This window comes from Eptesicus fuscus, chromosome 7 (assembly GCF_027574615.1).
Source record: "Eptesicus fuscus isolate TK198812 chromosome 7, DD_ASM_mEF_20220401, whole genome shotgun sequence".
NCBI classification, from domain to species: Eukaryota; Metazoa; Chordata; class Mammalia; order Chiroptera; family Vespertilionidae; genus Eptesicus; species Eptesicus fuscus.
In genome coordinates, this window is record NC_072479.1 from 85,238,623 (window position 1) to 85,261,162 (window position 22,540).

The window sequence follows — 22,540 nt, forward strand, 5'->3', positions numbered from 1 at the left end:
ATGGCTACCCCCATGTGGTCAAAGATCCTGCCCCCATGTGGACACAAGATGGCCACCACAAGATGGCCAGCAGGGGAGGGCAGTTGGGAGGCACCAGGCCTGCAAGGGAGGGCAGTTGGAGGCAATCAACCCTGCAGGGGATGGCAGTTAGGGGTGACCAGGCTGGCAGAGGAGGGAAGTTGGGGGCAAACAGGCTGGCAGGGGAGCAGTTAGACATCAATCAGGCTGGCATGGGAGTGGTTAGGGGGTGATCAGGCTGGCAGGCAGAAGTGATTTAGGGGCAATCAGGAAGGCAGGCAGGCGAGCAGTTGGGAGCCAGCAGTCCTTGATTGTGAGAGGGATGTCCGACTGTCCATTTAGGATCAGGCCTAAACGGACAGTCAGACATCCCTCGAGGGATCCCAGATTGGAGAGGGTGCAGGCTGGGCTGAGGGACTCCCCACCTCCATGCACGAATTTTGTGCACCGGGCTTCTAGTAGAATATAATATTGCAATATAAAAAATAAATATAAAGGAAGAAAGAAAGAAAAAAAAGAAAGAAAGGAAGGAAGGAAGAAAGGAAGACAACTTGGTTGTGATTTGGGACTAGAAATTGGAATTACCTAAAATTTATTTCTTAGTTCATAAGAAGTATAAATATGCTTCTTTTCTGTCCATCTTCCTCATTAGAGAGTATATTGAGGCACTATGCTAGACATCACACTCAGAATACCGATAGAGATAGAATGCTTGTACTTTTGGAGTTTATAAACTAGATCAGACAGTAGAATTTAGTAATTTTAGACTATAATATATAAAGGTACTTGTATATATTTCATACATATAGTATTACTTTTAAAGTATTTCCCATTACTTATATACATTCTTTTATACATCAACCCAACATATATTTATTGATAACCTACAATGAATCAGAAGCTAGTCTAAGTTTTTCGAAACTAACAGTGACAAAGACAAGCAAGATTCTTAATTCATCGAGCTTACAAACATGTGGATGAGTGAGTCTAATCATAAACAGATGAGATATATCCAAATATTGTAAAGTGCTTTAAAGAAATAACAAACAACTGTATGATATGATTCAGACTGTTATGATTCAGGCATCCTGGTTGTATTCTGCTTCAGACTGAGCAATTAAGGAAGACCTGTTGGAGAGGTGATATTTGAATTGAAAACTGATTATCAAGAAAAATTCCACCAGGCATAGTTCTCAAAGCAAAGCACTTCAGCCTATGTGGAAGTCCAAAGTCCCTGAGACAAAAATAAAATTGGTATGTTCCTGTGATTTTAAAAAAAGAAGGCTGATGTTTTAAGACAGTGAAGGGAAGATGGTTAGGAAATGAAGCTAGAACGGTAGTCAGACATTACATCATTTAGATCCTTTTAGGGAAGAGATGCTATCCTAAGGAATGTTCATTAGGCAATAAAGTGGTGGTGGTGAATTGTCTGTAGAGAATAAAAAATAATAAAGTGTACTAAAAGTCAGTCTGCTTTTTATTATCACCATTTACCATACTAAACAATGTCAGTGATAAAATATTCCCTGAAAGTATATTTTGTTGGCCAAAGCTTTAAACAATTATTGTGGTTACTGTTAAGTTTTAAAACTATCTGTTTATCTCGTTGTCTATATAGTCAATTCTTGTTATTCATGGCAGAGGTCTATGAAGTCACAGAGAACCCTGAATAACTATTGCTTCCGGTTAGGTTCCTATGAGCATCTGGCCACATTTTTGTCAACAGATTAATATACAAACTTGTTTGGGGAGTGGGCCTAAGCCAGCAGGCAGACATCTGCCAAGGGCTCCCAGACTGTGAGAGGATGCAGGTTGGGCTGAAGGACCCTCCTTCCGTGCACAAATTTTGTGCACTGGGCCTCTAGTACAATTATAAGTTATTTACCTGCTCTTTAAGATGTAAAAATCTACCACCCCAAACTTTCTTCAAGGACCTTAGAGACGTCTCTTTGAATGCATTCAGGGAGTTAGGGAGATAAGTCCCTGTGGGAGGGAGGATAAGGATGTGAAACTTCAGTGGAAGCACCACTCAGCTTCAACAGGCACCATTGCTTCCTGTCATAGGACAGAGGTTTCTTTTTCTTCTGGATAAGTATAATTAAAAAATCCACATGATCTAGTCACATGGATTAACTCTCCTTAATGCCACTCAGCAACCTTTCCTTAGCACACTCCAGCCTTTAAAAAGTCTCTAGCCTTTGGTTTTGAGGAAGTTGCGTGCAGTCCAAGCTGGCCCTCTTCTCTATTTTCCTTCAGTAGGAAAGAAAGATTACTAAAGGAAATCTGTCCTCACTGCTTCAATGTTACATGCCTCCTTCATTCTACTTGCTTCAAAGTCTTGTAAATGGGTTGGATACATGTCTAGTTTCCAACAATGATGAGTGTTTTGGGGGGCATTACTATGGCAATTGGAATACTGAAAAAAACAACACTTAGCATAATATTTCAGTCCCAGAATTCTCTATAATGTTACTAGAAATATAAGTGTATGAAATGGTGAAGGAAGCAGTGTAGCAAAACAGAAAAGATCATACATTTTCCAGCAAGAGTAGATGTTAGTTTGATTCCTTGCTTCAATATTTTTACTATCTTCTTAAAACTGAGCAAGGGACTAAAATTACTGTGTTTTAACTTTTTCATTTAAAAATAGGAAAAATAATACCCATCCCATGTTCTTGTTGGAAAATTAAGATTGAATGAGAAAACACGCTCACTGGCTAGTACCTAGCTTGTAGTAATTGTTCAATAAATAATTACTACTTTGTATTATCAATCCCTGGCAAATCCCAAAGAAATTTGTTTAGTCTCTGTTGTTTTAACAATGTACCTTTTTATAGCATCCTTCATATACCTATCTATAGGTTTCCACTGTGAGAGAATGAGTTTCTTCATTTATCCTTGTATTCCCAGCTCCTGCCATTTCAAAAGATGGATATTCAATATATGCTTAGTGAATGAGGGACTACATGAATAAATGAATGAATGTATAGTAAAACAAAGTAATGATAAAATTAAAGTACCAAAATTGTTTGATAGTTTACATAGGCCAAACCAATTAATGATGTAAAATTTATTTGTGAAAGTAATGAAAACAGCATAAAATATTGATCTTCTTATGTTTCTTATTTTTGGTCTGAAATAAAGACCTGTCTATGGTGCTCTCTTACAATTTTTTTTAAGTCATCAGTCTCAGAAACAGGATCTAAAGATACAAATGGGAACTTACGGCATAGTTTTCATTTCCTGCTTTTGGATAACTGGTTGTACTACTTAGTTAAGCTCAACTTGTTAAAGCTCATTAAATGCATAACACACATGACTTGCTTCATAGATCCTCTTTGGTCCACAGGCAATTGTCTTAGAAGAGAGGGAAGAGCTCTCGAATGCAGTGTCACTTGAGGAACTCAATGGAATAATGGCATACCGATCTGAGCTAGAAAATTTGGATGAAGATGGATATACTCAATTGCAGTTCAGCTCTAGAGGCATCACCAGGAGACCTGTGTCCTCAGAGAAAGGTATTTTTTTACTTTCTGCTTTCCACATTTTCATTCTCATCAACTAAAAAACTTAACCAAGTGGAGAAAATTTGAAAGACTTGTGAATGTAAAGGTTTTATTAATAGACATATATATATTATTTTTCAAAAAACATTTACTTTTTAGAACAGTTTTAGATTTAAAGACAAATTGCAAAGATAGTACAAAGTTCAGAAAACCTTTTAAAATATTAATACATTAATATTTTAAAATATTAATATGTTAATATTTTAAAAGGTTTTCCAAAGTCACTGAAGATAAGCCTTTTCTTGTAGCAACCATTCAGTGACTAATCATTCATATTTAAATTAATTATGAGGATGATAGAAAGTACTCACAATATCTGTTCTACAGAAATAGGTCAGCAGCGAGGAACTGGTAATAAGTATGATAAGCTGCAAAGATGAAAGAATTTCAATAAAAGTGACTAGTTTGATAGAATTAAATTGTAGAATGGAGGTCAAGAAAACTGAAATAAGTGTATACATAAACCATATCAAGATATTAGAGATAAGAAAGAGAAGAATGAAAAGATGGAAGATAGGTGAGAGATAAAAACAAACTGTGATTTTGTGGTAAAGGCCAAAAGGGAAGTTGGAAGTTATAGGCTTTAGAATACTGAATCTGATTTTTTATGTGTTTGTGGTAAGAGCTTGATTTGGATGTTTTTAAAAAACAAAAGGAATTTTTTGTAAACCAGTGAAGAAAAATATATGCGTTAGATGAAAAGGTCCTATTAGTAACTCATGAGTCTTAAAGAAAATGTGAAAGAAGTGGAATATGGAGAAGAGCATTAAAAGATCTTTTTCTTCCATTTAGTCTCCTCTGTAATACTCCTATCTGACAATTCTCTGAAGTGCTCTTAACTGCTTATCCTCAGTCAGAGGCAAAACTATATTCTTGGAGTGGTGATGCTAACATAAAATGAATTCCCTATTATCAAGAAAAAAATTATTCACAGGGTTTGACATCAGAATTTGCTCTCTTCTGCTTTCTGGTCATTCACATTGCACAATTATTTTGCTCTCACCACTTACACAATTCTTTTTTTGGGGCAACCTGTTGGGAAAGAGTGGAAAAACTGGATGATGCAAGTGGTAGGAAGGTGTGTGTGTGTTCATGCATATGTATAGACACACAGTGAGTTACCTATAATCTGCTAGTAGTCTCTAAACTAGGTGCTTTTCCATGTGTTAGCTTGCTTAATTCCCACAATAATTCTTTGAAATAGTATTACCTCATTTTTCACAAGGAGAATTTTTTTGAAAAAAGAAGTAATTTGCCCTAAGTCATGCAACACCTACATAAAAAGGGAAGATCACCTGTAGTAATCACTATTATTTCCCCTACATGAAGCTATCTCTTCTAAGAATGAGTGGGATTTCAGGAATCCTGGTAATGTCAAGACCTATAGACATCAATGTGGAACTGAAATTAGGAGTGCATAGCTACAAAGGCACTGTGCTCAAATTATAATTCCAGAACCCAAAGAGATATGCTAAAGGTGGGTAAAAATTCAGACTAATCCTAGATAACTAGATAATCAGGATATCAGTGATTAATGATTCACTTCAGAATTTGCCAGATTTGGATGAATTGCAGAATTGAAGTGTACCATGATCCATCATCCTATTTCTTTTTTTAAAAAGATGTTTCTGCCCTAGCCAGTTTTGCTCAGTGGTTAGAGGATCAGCCTGCAGACTGAATGGTCCCGGGTTCAGTTCCAGTCAAGGGCACAGCCTGAGTTGTGGGCACGATCCCCAGTGGGGGGTATAAAGAGGCAGTCAATCAATGATTCTCTTTCATCATTGATATTTCTATCTCTTCCCTCTCCCTTGCTCTCTGAAATCAGTAAAAATATATATAAAAATAAATAAAATAAAATATGTTTCTATTGATTTCAGGGAGAGGAAAGCAGAGGAAGAGAGAGATAAAAACATCAATGAGGAAAGAGAATCATCTATTGCCTGCCAGCTGCATGCCCCCTACTAGTGATCGAGCCCACAACCAGGAGGCATTTGCCTTGACTGGGAATTGAACCATGATCTCCTGGTTCACAGGTTGATGCTCATCCACTGAGTCACACTGGCCAGGCATCTCATTTCTTCATCCAATCCCTGTTCCCTCTGTCTCCATCAGGACCTTGTGCTGCATCTCTTCCTTGGCGTTCCATTGCTATGACTTTGGGAATCCTATGCTTGGTAATACTGGTGATAGCTATAGTCCTGGGTACTATGGGTGAGTACTACTGTAGAAGATTAACAGCAACATATATTTAACAAGCATTTATAATGTGCCAGACATTCTTTTAAAAGCTTGACATGCATAATGTAATTTAGTCTATATATTAACCCTATTCAATTGGTGCTATTAATTCTCATTTTACTTATAAGGGAAGTAAGAGTCTGGGAGGCTATTTTACTTTTTAAGGATCATAAACTAGTTAGTGGTAGGACCATGATTAGGAATTTAGGCAACGTGTCTAAAAAATTCATACTCTGAACTACATTGCTCCACTATCTTCCTGGTTTCAAAGCTGTGGAATTTCTGGAATAAACTAATGAAAGGAAACCTGTGGAAGTGAAGAAGAAAGTACAAAGTGGTGCTATCTTTCTAATAAAATAAATTCCCTAACAAGACTACAAGCTATTCTGATTTAAGAAAACTGTTTTATACCTCATCTTTAATAGAAATGCCATTGGGAAACAGCAGAAATTACCTGAGGCACTTATTAAGTGCTTAGTAGATATTTTATAATGGATGAATAAATCCCCTTAGATTTTATATCTCATGCATTCCATTGTCAATAAAGTACTATTTTGCCTTCAGAGAGTCTTTATTAGATTATTTAATTATCAAATGTTTATTGAGTACAGTCTACGTTATAGGTACTGGGCAGGTTCTCAAGGAGCTCTCATTCTAAAAAAGTAAAAAAAAAAAGATAGAAGATTTATTATTATTTAAAATTTATCATAGCTGCAATTGACTTTATTCTATGTGCTTCCTGCTTTCTCTTTAATACTTTCTTCTTCTCTGCTTCCTTTTTCCTTGTTTTACTATACCATCTTAATGGTAGAATAGTTGAATCCCTCCCATCTATTTAATCTGTCTATCATCTATTTATCTACCAGCTATCAATCTTTACCTCTGCATCAGCAATGTGTTATCTGTTTATCATTAATAAAAAATGTATCGCTTTCCCTGGCTGGTATGGCTGAGTTGGTTGAAGTGTCGTCCCATGCACCAAAGGGTCATGGTCAGTTCCCAGTCAGAGTATAGGCCCAGATTGCAGGTTCCATTCTTTGTCTGGGCATGTGTGTGAGGCAAATGATCAATGCTTCTTGCATCAATGTTTCTCTCTCTCTCTCTCTCTCTCTCTCTCTCTCTCTCTCTCTCTCTCTCCCTGGCCCTCTTCCTTACTTTCTTTTTAAAATCAGTAAAACAAACAAACAACAACAAAAACCCATATCCTTGGGAGATGATTAAAAAAAAAAGTATCTCTCTGGCCATCATCAGTCTGCTGTCTATATATCTACAAATCTGTTTCTATTTTACTTGTTCATGTATTTTGTTCTTTAGATTCCATATATGCTGTAAGTGGAATCATATGGTATTGGTCTTTCTCTGACTGATTTATTTCATTTAGCATAATATCTTCCAAGATTTCATTCTTTTTTATGGCTTAGTCGTATTCCATATATATATATCTATCTATATATATCTATATATATATATAGATAGATATATATACCTCACACCTTTTTTGCCTGCTTGTCTATTGATGGTTTCTTGGGTTGTTTCCATATCTTGGCTATTATAAACAAGACTGCAGTGAACACGGAATGCATATATTCTTTTGAATTAGTCTTTATATTACAACAAAAATATGGATTTTGGAGTTTAAATTTTCAAACATAGTAGAATGATCCTTTTGTCACTATTATTGGTATATGAAGGTATTTGGAGATCCAATTCAGGAAACAACTCATTGAAGAATGAGAATTTTCCATCAAGAAATAAAGAGAACCACAATCAACCCACACAATCATCTTTAGAAGAGGCTGTGGATTATCCCAAAGCTCTCACAACCACAGGCAAGGGCAAAGTTAAATGATTAATGGAATTCTTGATTCAGGAGGGTTAATTATCAGTGTTATGGCTTGGAAGGGTTGGGGAAGAGAAAACTTTTATATGCAGTGATTGTACATTCAAAGAAAGCACACATCAGTATTATCTCAGTCTAAAATGCCCCTGTCATATATACGATGATGTTACATCATAAATATCCATGTACTTGGCTGAACAGTTCTAAGTTGGATTTTTTTTTCCAAATCAGTAACTCATTTATCCCTGTCTATGTGTTTAGATCTACAGGAGATTTTATAATTTGAAATATATTATTTGCCTTTGGGGAACTGACATTTTACAGTGATATACTAAGAATAAAAAATAGCACATCAGAAAGGAAAAAAGGGAGAGATAAAGGAAAGAAGGAAACATGTTGGCAAGAATTAAGAGGCTAAATGACACATATATAGAAGAGATAGACCTAATAGATATATTCCTGAAAACTCTAGTTAAATTAATTTTTTATCATACAATTTCACTACAATTTTATATACACTTGATCTTCTAATTGTATCATAATTGAATATGATAACACTTTTACTTCAATTTTCCATCTGTGTACCCATCCTTCCTCATGATTTGTATCAAGTAGCTAATATTATGAAACATCAATAATCTGTAACATGAATAACTGTTCTTACACTTTTTTCATTTGGAAAATTGCCTTCTGAAATGGATCTCATACCTGTAAAAAGTTAACATGAAATTACCATATACCTCAATGATTTATTTTGAGTTGATTTATTTGAAGAATTATGAAGAAATGGAGTTCCTAGCTGAATTTGAAGGAATGATGGATAAGAAAGAAAGGAAGGTTGACTGTCTAAAATACTTTTATAATTAATTCAATTTTAAATTTTAAATGAATGGGGACATTTTAATATGTCCTATTTTGTAAAGTCATATCTTATAGTTTGAATTGAAAAGGAAATATTTTGATGGTGATTCATTAATTATTTATTGTGTCCTCAGGATGCATGGTGCTTGCACCACATCATAGTTATCTTCTATTTCCAGGAGTTCTTTCCAGCTCTTGTCCCCCTAACTGGATTGCACACGAGAATAGCTGTTACCTATTTGGCACATCACTGAATTCCTGGAATGAAAGTAAAAGACAGTGCTCACAACTGGACTCTTATCTCCTGAAGATAGATAGTTCAAAAGAATTGGTAAGTGTAGATTTCAGCTATAGTTATCTGTAGTCTATATTGATCAGAAAAATAGAGATAGATTCCAGGTAATGATAATCTTCCTTAAGAAAAACTGATATTGGAAGAGAACCAAGATGGTGGCATAGGTAAACACCTATACTTGCTGCCTCTCACAACCACATCAAAATTACAACTAAAAGGCAGAACAACTACCACCCAGAACTGCAGGAAAGCTGGCTGAGTGGAAGTTCCACAACTAGAGAGATGAAGAAAGAGCATTGAGACTGGTAAGATGTGCAGAGACACAGAAAGTATTGGCACCTGGATGTGCTGCTCTTTTAATCGGGAGGGAGATACAGGCTCCCACTTGCTCTGAACTCCAGTTCCAGGTGAGACTCTGGGGGACCCAGACACATATGCAGAGAAACTGGACTATCTGGCATCGGGACAGGAACACGAGTGCAGCTTTCTCGCGTAGGTACTTGCAGCGATCATTGTTCCTGCATGGGGGCGCGGGACGCGGAGACCCAGGGACCTCTCCAGTGCAGGGCTGACTGGCAGCCATTGCTATTTGCTCTGCCCTGTTGATTCCCAGAGACTTCGCCACACCCAATGTACAACCCCACCCAAGCTGTAGGCATCAGCTTTTGCATATGAATGGCCTGTCCTTTCTCTGCTTAAAACCTGTCAAACTGCAGCTGGGTCAGAGAGCCCAGAGCTCCCAAAAGAAGGCCCAAGGCCCAGCAGCAGCAGCTGGCCTTGCTTCACAGCTGGGCCTCATCTAGGCACTTCCGAACCCCATACAAAGAGGAGGAATCTGCAGATGTCTCTGTAGCTCCTGCTGGGTGGCTCCAGACAGTGGCTAACCTTGCACCTCCTTGGAGATCCAAGAGCCAGTGTATCCAGTGGTCAGAGTGAGACCATACCAGATTACAACTCTTCACATCCATAAGAGACACACTCAAGGGGCAGACTCAGTGAGCACCAAAGCCCCACTGAAGTAAGTCCTGCCCCATAAGGGTGTCTCCTGCACAACATATCTTTCAGTGTAGACGCATCTGGTCATCACAGCCAATTGGCCTTAAGGTCAGTTCCTCCCAGTGATACCAACAGCAATCAAGGGTTAACTACAACAAGGCTGTGCAAATAGCCCACAAAGGGGTGCACCAAGAGTGTCCACCTCAGGTGACTGGGGAGGCTGAGCCACTGGGCCCTATAGGACACCTATCACACAAGGTCACTCTATCAACTCAAGGAGACTTAGCAGCTACCCAGTACATAGAAACAAACACAGGGAAGCAGCCAAAATGCGGAGACAAATAAACAAGTCACAAATGAAAGAAATGGCTGAAAGCAAAATACTGAATATAGAGTTCAAAACCATAGTTATAAGGTTACTCAAGAGTCTTCTAGAAACCTCTGAGAAACTTAGTGAGACCCTCAAGGATATGAAAAAGGACCAATCATAAATTAAGTATACACTGACTGAAATAAAGAATAATATACAGAGATTCAACAGCAGACTAGAGGATACCAAGAATCAAGTCAAAGACTGGAAATATGAAGAAGCAAAAAACACCCAACCGGACAATCAAAAAGAAAAGAGAATCCAAAAATATGAAGATAGTGTAAGAATCCTCTGGGACAACTTCAAGTGTACCAACATCTGAATTATGGGGGTGCCAGAAGAAGAGAGAGAGAGAGCAAGATATTGAAAACCTATTTGAAGAAATAATGACAGAGAACTTCCCCTACCACTTACAAGTCCAGGCAACACAGAGAACCCCAAACAAGAGGAATCCAAAGAGGACCACACTAAGACACATCATAATTAAAATGCCAAGGGCAAAAGACAAGGAGAGAATATTAAAAGCAGCAAGAGAAAAACAGTTAGTTACCTACCAGCTGATTTCTCAACAGAAACTATGCCGGCCAGAAGGGAGTGGCAAGAAATATTCAAAGTGATGAATAGCAAGAACCTGCAACCAAGATTACTCTACCCAGCAAAGCTATCATTTAGGATTGAAGGTCAGATAAAGACCTTCTCTCGAGGTTGATGCCAGTGTACACATGTATCCTTCACCAAGGTGACTCATGGTGCCTATAAGAACATCTCTCTGTCTCTTCTCTGTCTTTCTATCTCTATCATCTCTGTTTATCTCTCTATTCTTGACGTGTATTTGTGTTTATGTTTCCCTACAGGAATTTATAGCAAAGCAAGTGTCTTCCCAACCTGAGAACTCATTTTGGATAGGGCTCTCTCGCCCTCAGGCTGAAGGACCATGGCTCTGGGAGGATGGCTCAAAGTTCTCTCCTAACTTGTAAGTATCTAGAGCAGTGGTTCTCAACCTTCCTAATGCTGCGACCCTTTAATACAGTTCCTCATGTTGTGGTGACCCCCAACCATAAAATTATTTTCGTTGCTACTTCATAACTGTAATTTTGCTACTGTTATGAATCGTTATGTAAATATCTGTGTTTTCCGATGGTCTTAGGTGACCCCTGTGAAAGGGTCATTTGACCCCCAAAGGGGTCGCGACCCACAGGTTGAGAACCGCTGATCTAGAGAGATAAATTCTCATACCTTTTCTTAGAAAAGGAAGAACATATCAAGCAGTTAAGAACCTGATTTGTCTCTTCCACCCAGTTCCTATCCCATCCCAGGCCTTTACCACCCTATTGTCTATGTCCATGAGCAATACATATCTATATATATATAAAAGGCTAAAATGCAAAGTGTCCCCTCAGGAGTTCAACCAGGTGACTGGGAGTTTGATCACTGGCTATGACATGTACTGACCACCAGGGGAAGGGCAGAATGAAGGAAGGCCCCGGCCTGCAGCTGGCAGCCAGCAGCCGGCAACTGGGGAAGGAAGGCCCTAATTGGCCCTGATCACTGGCCAGGCCTAGGGACCCTACCCGTGCATGAATTTCATGCACCAGGCCTCTAGTATGCATATAAATTCTTTGGTTAATCTCTTTCTGCCACCCCCACTTCCCTCTGAGAGATTACAGATATAAATTAAATCTTATGGTATTTGTCTTTCTGTCTGACTTATTTTACTTAGTATAATATGCTCAAGGTCCATCCATGTTGTCACAACTTATAAGATTTCAATTTTTTTATGACCAAGTAATATTCTATTGGATATATGTACCACCTCTTTTTCATCTTATCATCTGTTGATGGGCACTTGGGTTGCTTCAATATCTTGGCTATTGTAAATAACACTGCAATGCACATAGGGGTGCATATTTTTTTTGGAATTAGTGTTTTGGATTTCTTTGAATAAATTCCCAGAAGTAGAATTGCTGGGTTATAAGGTAGTTCTATTTTTTAAAATATATTTTTATAGATTTCAGAGAGAAGGCGTGAGGGATAGGGAGATAGAAACATCAATAATGGGAGAGAATCACTGATTTGCCACTTCCCACATGCCCCACACTGGGGATTGAACCTGCAACACAGGCATGTGAACCATGACCTCCTGGTTCATAGGTCAATGCTCAACCATTGAGCAACACTAGCAGGGCATAAGGTAGTTCTATTTTTAATTTTTGAGGAATCTCCATAGTGGCTGCACCAATTTGCATTCCCACCAACAGTGCACGAGGGGTCTCTTTTCTTCATATCCTCATCAACACTTGTTGTTTATTGATTATTGATGATAGCTATTCTAACAGGTGTGAGGTGATATCTTATAGTGGTTTTGGTTGCATTTCTCTGATGGTTAGTGATTTTGAGCATCTTTTCATATGTCCATTAGCCATCTGTATGTTCTCTATGGAGAAATGTGTATTCAGGTCCTCTGCCCATTTTTTTTTTGTATTTTTTTTTATTAAGTTGTATGAGTTCTTTATAAATTTTGGATATTAACCCCTTACCAGATGTATCATTGGCAAATACCTTCTTAGGATTAGTAAGTTGTCTTTTCATTTTCTTGATATTTTTTTCTGTGTAAAGACTTTTTTAGTTTAATGTAATCCCATTTGTTTATTCTTTCTTTTGTCCCTCTTGCCTGATGATATATCCTATATAATAAAATCCTAATATGCTAAGTATCTGGTTGGCTGGTCGACTGGTCAACCAATCAAAGCGTAATATGCTAATGATATGCTAAGACTGCTCGACCACTCACTATGATGTGCACTGACCATTAGGAGGCAGATGCTCTGATTGATAGATTAGCTTGCTGTTGGGGTCTGGCAGATCAGGACTGAGCAAGATGGGCTGGACCTGCCCTAGAACCCTCCCACAATCCCTCCACGGCTGGCTAACCTCCCATGTCTCTCCTTGGCCCCGATTGTGCACCAGTGGGGTCCCTCGGCCTGGCCTGCACCCTCTCGCAATCCAGGACCCCTTGGGGGATGTCAGAGAGCCGGGGTCAGCCCAATTTCGCAGGCCAGGCCGAGGGACCTCACTGGTGCACAAATTCGTGCACTGGGCCTCTCATATTAGAAATAATGTTCTCTTATTAAAATCAAAAGAGGGGTTCCAAATTAATATTTTGATACATTACTATGCCTTGGTTTTCTGGGTGGCTGTAATTTAATCTAGATATGTCCATATCCAAAAAAAAAAAAAACAACAACAAAAACTTTTGGATGTCAGGTAAGATTTTTGGAGAACACTGGTCAGAATTCTCCCAGAAGCCTTGATCAAAATTGTTTCATGCCCTTAGCCTAGTCCTTTTTACAGAAGAATTCTCTCAATCCTCCAGCACAGTGCCAAGGGGAGATAGATAGGCAAGATGAAGAGTATCAGATTATAATTTTTACCCTGAGGCTCAGTGATGTCCTTGTAGCTTGAGTATTTAGTACTGCTCCTTCAGGAGACTGAAGAGCAAATAGAACAGAGCCATACTTCCACTTACCCATGGTAGTTAATGTAATTGTCTGACATTGTATTCTTTTTTTTTTTTTTTTTACATTGTATGCTAATATAATCCTGCTTTTAGGATGCATTGAAATATATAGTTTTTTTTCTCCCCTTCTTAAAATGGCCTTTGCTATCTCTGATTCCTCATTCAGTTCTAGATCATTTTCAGCAGTAACTATTCTACTTGGTCTACTCACTAATATACCCAATAATAATTTCACTAAACTGTTGCTTTATTTGATAAATATACTTCTAGAAAAGAGTTTGAGAGATAAGCAAAGAACTGCCTATAGAATATTAATTGTTTTGTCTGAAGCTTTATTTAATTTCATGCAAGTAGTACTATTTCTTAAAATCATAAGCAGACCTTTAGAAAAATTAAATAAAACAAATAAAAACAGTAACACATAAGCAGACCCACTACCCATCAATAGGTGAGGGGATAAAAAAGCTGAGGTAGGCCCCTAGCTGGTTTTGCTCAGTGGATAGAGCATCAGCCTGCAGTCTGAATGGTTGTGGGTTTGATCCCTTGGCCCTGGGCCAGGCATGTGCAGGAGATAACCAATTATTATATCTCTCTCACATCAATGCTTCTTGCTCTCTGTCTCCCCCTCTTCCTTCCATTCTCTCTAAAAATCAATGGAAAATATCTTCCAGTGAAGATTAACAACAAAAAGCTGTGGTATATTTACACAATAGAATACTAGTCTGCCATACAAAAGAAGGAAATCTTACTTTTTGTGACAGCATGAATGGACCTGGAGAGTACTGTGCTAAGTGAAATAAACTTGTCAGAAAAAGACAAATACCATATGAGTGCATTCATATGTGGAATCTAATGAACAAAATAAACTAACAAACAAAATAGAAGCAGACTCATAGATAATGAGAACAAACTGACAGCTGTCAGAGGTGAGAGGGGTTGGGGAGCTGGGTGAAAAAGGTTAAGGGATTAAACAAAACTAAACAAACAAATAAAGGGGGTGGGGAGAGGTGGAAGAAGGCAAAAGCGGGGATAAATGGTGGTGGAAAGAAACTTGACTTTGAGTGGTGAGTGCACAATGCAGTATGCAGATGATGTTTTATGGAATTGTACACTTGCAACCTGTATGATTTCATTAACCAATGTGACCCCAATAAATTCAATTAAAAAAAACAACACATTTTTCAGTCACTTTTATACCTTAACTAGGGGCCTGGTGCATGAATTCATGTATGGGTGGGGTCTCTCGGCCTGGCCGGTGATTGAGGTCTACTGGGGGGCTGGCCGGCCGTGGGAAGAGCTGTGGAAGGTTGGCGGGCCGGATAGGGGGAGGGGCCATGGGAGGTTGGCTGTGGGAGTGCACTAACCACCTGGGTGAAGCTCCAGGTATTGAACGTCTGGCCCCTGTTGGTCAGTGCACATCATAGCGACTGGTTGACCAGTTGTTCTGACCTTTCTGGTCGTTCAGTTGTAATGGTTGCTTAGGCTTTTATATATATATAGATAGATAATGAAGGATATGTTACCATTTGAGAACTAACGCAATCTAAATTCAAGTCTCCTTTTCTAATAAATGTAGACACTTACGAATTCTTTTTACTAATATCCTCAACAATTTATTTCAGCATTGTGTGAATAGTAGTCTGTATTCTTTATGTTTGTTCTAATTATCTCATTGCATTTTATTTTAATAGGTTTCAAATCAGAAGCACAGCTACCCAGGAAAACTCATCCCACAATTGTGTATGGATTCACATGTCAATAATTTATGACCAGCTTTGTAGTGTGCTCTCATATGGCATTTGTGAGAAGAAGTAGTTGATATAATGATGTGGGTGTTGTCATGGGGGAGCCGAGTGAAGTATATAAGCCTAGAGGCCCAGTGCATGAAATCATGTGCGCGTAGGGTCTCTAGGCCTAGCCTGTGATCAGGGCCATCTTTCTCCTGCTCGCCAGTCCCCAGTCCTGCCCTGCCGCCTCCACCCACCCCGAGTCTTGGTTGGCCGGGCGATCAATTTGAGCCTGCGGGCTGGGGCAGGGACCAAGAGGTCTGCCTTCTGCCCACTTGCCAGTCTCCAGTCCTGCCCCACTGCCACCCACCCCAGTTCCCCATTAGCAATCCAGCAATCTGAGACTGCGGGCTGGAGGGACGTGGCCAAAGCACTTCATAGCGACTGGTCAATCAGTCGTTCTGGTCATTACACTGTTATGGTTGCTGGACTTTTATTATATAGGGTAGTAAGGAGGGAAGGAAACAAAACACAAATGAGAGATATTTGAGGTCAAAATAAATGCTGGAAATATCTAAAGAGCTCAGCCAACCTTAATCTTAGCTGAGAGACAGGATGGAAAGATTGTGATTTCTGTACATTAACTCAATTGGTAGTCCAGTATTATGTTCTAATGGAGCTAGTATAGCATAACTTGAATCTTTATTCTTCAATTGACCTGGCATTTACCTGGGATTAATCAGAATTCCTTGGTGTTTCAGGAGATCTTAATTTCTGGCTCTAACAAAGTAATTCTTATCCTTAAAAAGTGCCACTGGAGTGTACATGGGGTGTCTCTGCGATTTGTTCCTCCACGTTTAGCAGTGCATCATCAGACACAGGTCAAAGGCACAATATAATTCTGCATAGCTAAATAAAAAAATCAAAATAGCTTCACTATAATCAGAGCTATTTTTTATTTTGTTCATCAATATGATCATAATTGTGACCAAAACTTCCATAAAAAGTGGGAATTCTATCTTTTTTTTCCCTTTTCAATTAAATAGCCCAGAAAATATGTCTGTCACATCTCCGATTAATAAGATCGCCTGTAATGTGTAATTGTAGGGAAACTGCTCCTAAAAGAAAGCTTTCTCCTTTTTTGGTTGTTTAGTCACATTTTTAAAAATTTAATACTTTTATTTTTCAATTAGAGTTGACAATCAATATTATTTTATATTAGTTTCAGGTGTACACCATGGTGGTTAAATATTTATATATTTTACCAAATGATCCCACTGGTAATCCTATACCCACCTGGAACCATACATAGTTATTATAATATTATTGACTCTATTTCCTATGCTGTACTCTACATGTCCAGGATTATTTTGTAATTATCAAATTGTACTTACTAATCCTTCACCTTTTTCACCCAGCCCTCCACCCCTCTTTTCATCTGTCAACTATCAGACTGTTCTCTGTATGTATGAGCCTGTTTCTGTTTTGTTTGTTTATTTTGTGCTTTTGATTAAACATAAACATAAAATAATTTGGTATTTGTATTTCTCTGTCTGACTTATTTCACTTAACATAATACCCTCAAGGTCCATCCCTATTGTCTCAAATGGTAAGATTTCATTTTTTATAGCCAAGTAATATTCAATTGCATATGTACCACCTCTTTTTAATCCAATCATCTATTGATGGACACTTAGGTTGCTTCCATATCTTGGTTATTATAAATAATGCTGCAATGCACATAGAGGTGCATATACCTTTTGGAATTAGTGTTTTGGATTTCTTTGACTAAATTCCCAGAAGTAGAATTTTTGGGTCATAATGTAGTTTATTATTTTTTAAATATATTTTTATAGATTTCAGAGAGGAAAGGAAAGGGAGAGAAAGATAGAAACATCAATGATGAAAGAGAATCATTTATCAGCTGCCTCCTGCATTCCCCTGACTGGGAATTGAGCCCCGCAAACCAGGCATGTGCCCTTGACCGGAATCAAACCCAGGACGCTTCAGTCCACAGGCCAACACTGTATCCACTGAGCCAAACCAGCTAGGGCAAGGTAGTTCTATTTTTAATTTTTGAGGAATCTCCATACTGTTTTCCACAGTGGCTGCACCAATTTGCATTCCCACCAACAGTCCCTTCCCTCCACATCCTCACCAACACTTGTTGTTTGTTGATTATTGATTATAGCCATTCTGACAGGTGGTATCTCATGGTGGTTTTAATTTGTATTTCTCTGGTTAGTGATTTTGAGCATCTGTTCATATGTCTATTAGCCATCTGTATGTCCTCTTTAGAGAAATGTGTATACAGGTCGTCTGCCCATTTATTTGTATTGTTTGCTTTTTTATTAAGTTGTATGAGTTCTTTAAAATTTTTGATATTAACCCCTTATCATTGGCAAATATCTTCTCAGGATTAGTAAGTTGTCTTTTCATTTTCTTGATGTTTGTTTTTGCTGTGCAAAAACTTTTTTAGCTTGATATAGTCCCATTTGCTTATTCTTTTTTGTTTGTTTCCCTTACCTGTGGAGATATATCAGAAAATACATTATTAAGAGCAATGTTATACAGTTTACTGCCTATATTTTTTTCTAGGAGTCTTATGGTTTGGGGATTTACATTTAAGTCTTTAATCCATTTTGAATTTTGTCTTTTATATGTTGTAAGAACGTGGCCTAATTTCATTTTATATTTTGCATGTATGTGTCCAATTTTCTCAACACTATTGAATAAACTGTCTTTAGTCCATTGTATATTTTGATCTGTTGTCATAGATTAATTGACCATATAGGCATGAGTTTATTTCCGGGCTCTCTAGTCTGTTCCATCAATCTCAGTCTGTTTTTATGCCCATATCATGCTGCTTTGATTACTATAGCCTTGTAGTGTAGTTTGCTATGAGGTAGCATGATATCTACAACTTTCGTTGTTCTTTCTCAAGATTGCTTTGGCTATTCAGGATTTTTTGTGGTTTCATATAAATTTTAGAATTATCTCTTCTAGATCCATGAAAAATGTCATTGGTATATTTTTTAAGGAATATAAAACTATTAACCACTGTTTACCAGTATTTACAATAAAGTAAACAATATACAGTTGGGTAACATTCTGTTTACTACAAAGCTATTGTTTTTCCTGGCTTTTGTTGAACCAGTGCCCCAAATACTGAGACTGAACCTACATAAAAGAAAATTTTATCACTGCCAATAACCTCCTCACCCAAATGAGAAAACTAGGCAAACTCTGATGTGTTTTAATTAGTTAAGCAACACTTATTTGCTTAAATTTTAGTGCTGGCAAAAGAGGCAAATATGAAGGAATAGTTTTATATTTCTTAAAAAATATACCAATGACATTTTTCATGGATCTAGAAGAGATAATTCTAAAATTTATGAGTTGGAGTAAAGAGAAAATATGCAGATCAAGAGTTTAGATTACAAAAAGTTTGTTCACCCATTTATTACAGCAGGTCCTAAATTGCCACGGTCTCTAACAATCTGATTAGGTATCCATGAATAAAGTCTTACACATTCCTTGACCCTAATTTTTTAGTCAATATAGCACAGGGATTTCAACCTCTTGTAAAGGAACATTTTACGAGGTGAAACCTTTAAATAAGTGTTGCTTAACTAATTAAAACACATCAGGGTTTGCCTAGTTTTCTCATTTGGGTGAGGAGGTTATTGGCAGTGATAAAATTTTCTTTTCAGGGTGTTTTGCAAATAAACTTGCATTTATGATTGTAAATATGGATTCTGATATGTCTACTTTAAATTGTCCAATTTAAACTGCTTACATTATATTTAAATTGCCCAATTAATTACAAATGATCTAATTTCAAACATTAAAAGCTTCAGGAAAAATTTCAATTTAACTTCAAATGATTTTTTTCTTAGGTTGCTGAAAATGATGGCAGCTCAGAAACATGAGCTTATCTATGGTTGTGAAATGGTTTTGTTTTGGTAAAAGGAAAGAAAAAGAAAGAAAGAAAGAAAGAAAGAAAGAAAGAAAGAAAGAAAGAAAGAAAGAAAGAAAGAAAGAAAGAAAAAAAGAGAGAAAGAAAATCATTTACATATGTATACACACCTTCCCTCCTAACCCCCCCTCCCCCTAAACAAAAAACCCACAATGATCCTTAGGCACATACAAATTCTGACTGAGTAATGACTATGGAGATTTCTCCCAACATTTAGAAAAGCTTCTCTAATGCAGAGGAAAAAATACAACAACATGGTATCAAATGTTCTTTTCTGATAAAGGAAGCAACTACAGAAAGCTTTTGTTCAAAGTAACCATTGCTATAGATGCAACCCCCCAACAACTCCCCAGCACTACTTCAAAACAAACATATCAAACTTGATTTTCATTATAATGTAGTTCTTTCTTCACACTAATAAAATAAAAATAAAAAAAACAAGACCCAGATTTTATATATATGTATAAATATATATAAAAAGCAATGCAAACATTTATTGGGCTTTGTCTTCTGGACAAGAATGCCAAGTTAGTGTTTCTTCATAGAAAGCAATTACAATTTGAGGACACTTCGTATTTGCCTCTTTTGCCAGCACTAAATCAGCCTCATCTGAATCTTTCCATTTCATGAGAAACATTAACTCTCCACTGCTGTCTGTGGCACCAATTATTTATTCAGGATCAAGACCTCTGGTAAAGCCTCTTGGTTTATCAGCAGCATGTCTTTTCTTCTTTGATTTGCTATCATCAGATTCACTGTCCGATAAAGACTTTCTTTTTGTACCATCTTTTTCTTTACCTGCTTTTTGAGAATTAAGAAATGCTTCAATTAACTCTGGACAATCTAAATTTTCTTCAGGTTCCCAAGTATTGTCGACAGGAGACAAACCAAGCAACACTTAGAGAAATGGAGTTACACAGCTTTATTATGCCAGCGGCCTCAGAGGAGGTTACCTCTCAAATTCTGAGCAAACCAATATGGTGGAAGCCCCTCTTTTATTTATTTATTTTTTATTTATTTTAAAATATATTTTATTGATTTTTTACAGAGAGGAAGGGAGAGGGAGAGGAATAGAGAGTTAGAAACATCGATGAGAGAGAAACATCAATTCAGCTGCCTCCTGCACACTCCCGACTGGGGATGTGCCGGAAACCAAGGTACATTCCCTAGACTGGAATCAAACCTTGGACCTTTCAGTCCACAGGTCGATGTTCTATCCACTGGGCCAAACGAGTTAGGGCTGGAAGCTCCTCTTTTATCCCCTTTTGGTTTCTTTTGTCCTCCAAATATGTATTATATTTCTGGACCTTTCATGGGCTTTGCAAAAAGCCCCAGGTGTTGGGGTCTTGAGACCATACCTAAGGGCTTGGCCTGGCGCCAGGCTGATAACCCCTCTCCGGGGGCTGTGTCATGGTTTATGGCCTCTGTAAAAATGTGAGCATTTAGGTAACAGGTCTTGCAAGACCAGTTTGTGGAGAAAGGCGCAATTACTTAATTATAGGTTATCAAGAATGTACACTGGGCTTGCTGGCACAGATTCAGATTGCTAGCCCCCCCCCCCACCCCCACCCCCAAATATCAGGGTTACATTGGAATTAGCCTTTTAGCTTTCTCATCAGCATCTGTGAATCCTTTCTACTTCAGGAAATACTCCACCTTCCCATTCACTACACATCGGTCCAATACTTTTTCCACTATAAATTCTTCAGGCTCTGCTTCTTCAACTTTTTTACTTTTTCCATTCTGTTCTTTCCCATTTTTTGCAATGTAGTTTTATTGGAGGCCATTTTTTTTTATTGCAGACTGGAAGAGCTATTATTCACTGTCTCCATACAGCTCCGTGTCCAGTCCCACTTCTCAGGCTTCTCCAGTGTCTCAGGCCCTGCACACCTTCAGCTCAAGCCACTTACGAGGGGGAGGGAGCCGGGAAAATGCACGTGGGGCTGCGCCTGGAGAGGGATTCGTGCTGCCCACACTAGGTAACAGCAAGGGGCCATGCCATTGGTATTTTTATAGAGATTGCATTGAATCTATAGATTGCTTTGGATAGTATAAACATTTTAATGATAATTTTTTTTCTATCCATGAACATGGTATATGCTTCCATTTATTTGTATCTTCTTATAATTATTTTTCTGAGTACAGGTCTTTAACCTCCTTGGTTAAATTCATTGCCAGGTAGTTTATTATTTTCTGATGCAATTGTAAATGGAATTATTTTCTTAATTTTTCTTTCTGATAGTTTGTTATTGGTATATAAAAATGCAATCAATTTCTGAATATTAATTTTGTATCCTGCTACTTTACTGAATACATGTATTAATTCCAATATTTTTTTTTTTGTGTGTGTGAAATCTTTAAGATTCTCCCTATATAGTATCATGTCATCTATAAAAAAATGACAGTTTTACTTCTTTCTTTCCAATTTGGATGCCTTTTTTTTTCTTTGTTTGATTGCTGTGACTAGGACTTTGAGTACTATGTTGAATAAAAGTTGTGAAAGTAAACAACTTGTGTTTTTCTTGATTTTTTTTCTTTCTTTTATTTTTTTCATCACCATTTATCCCCACTGTACCTTCTCCTACCTCCACCCACCTCTCTCCACCCTTCAATCATCACACAGTTGTCCATGTCCATGAGTTCTTTCTTTTCTTTTATTTATTTTTGGCTCAATCCCTTGTCCCTGATCTTGAGAAAATCACTTTTAGCTTTTCCCTGTTGAGTGTGATTTACTGCAGCTTTGTCATATATAGCCCTCATTATGATGAGGTATGTTCCCTATATTCCTATTTTGTTGAGAATATTTATCATAAATGATTGCTGATGTTGTCAAATGCATTATTTAGATCTGTGGATGTGATTGTATGACATCTGTTCTTTATTTTTTTTAATGTAATATGTTATATTAATTGATTTGCGGATATTGAACCAACTTTGTATCTCAGGAATAAATCCTACTTGGAAATGGTAGATGATCTTTTTAATGTTGTAATAGGAAAGTTTTCAGTTATTATTTCTTCAAATAGTTTCTCAGTCCCTTGTTCTCTCTCTTCTCTTCTGGTATTACCCATGATGTAAATGTTGTTATGCTTGATGTTGTCTCAGAGGTTCCTTAAAGTATTCTCATTTTAAA

At 37.5% G+C, this 22,540-nt stretch overlaps 1 protein-coding gene and 1 pseudogene across 10 annotated transcripts; one reads left to right on the plus strand and one right to left on the minus strand.

The window, feature by feature from the left end:
- Positions 1-3,282: 3,282 nt before the first annotated feature.
- Positions 3,283-21,917, plus strand: CLEC7A (C-type lectin domain containing 7A). 10 transcript variants are annotated; one of them, XM_054719273.1, is made up of 7 exons: positions 3,283-3,536; positions 5,697-5,795; positions 7,514-7,651; positions 8,703-8,854; positions 11,039-11,157; positions 15,393-15,441; positions 21,210-21,917. In XM_054719273.1, the coding sequence occupies exons 1-7, from the start codon at positions 3,434-3,436 to the stop codon at positions 21,384-21,386; spliced, it is 837 nt and encodes a 278-aa protein (XP_054575248.1). In that variant the 5' UTR covers positions 3,283-3,433; the 3' UTR covers positions 21,387-21,917. The 10 variants fall into 10 exon arrangements, with proteins under 10 accessions (XP_054575248.1, XP_054575249.1, XP_054575250.1 ...); XM_054719274.1 differs by lacking the exon at positions 15,393-15,441; XM_054719275.1 differs by lacking the exon at positions 7,514-7,651.
- LOC129149823 (chromobox protein homolog 3-like) lies at positions 19,844-21,194 on the minus strand (annotated as a pseudogene).
- Positions 21,918-22,540: the final 623 nt, after the last annotated feature.

Coding starts and splice junctions, on each gene's coding strand:
- CLEC7A (XM_054719273.1), top strand. CDS start 3,434: ATGGCATACCGATCTGAGCTAGAAAATTTGGATGAAGATGGATATACT. Junction 5,796..7,513: donor TATAGTCCTGGGTACTATGG/GTGAGTACTACT, acceptor TGGTATATGAAG/GTATTTGGAGATCCAATTCA. Junction 15,442..21,209: donor AAAACTCATCCCACAATTGT/GTATGGATTCAC, acceptor TTTTTATTGCAG/ACTGGAAGAGCTATTATTCA.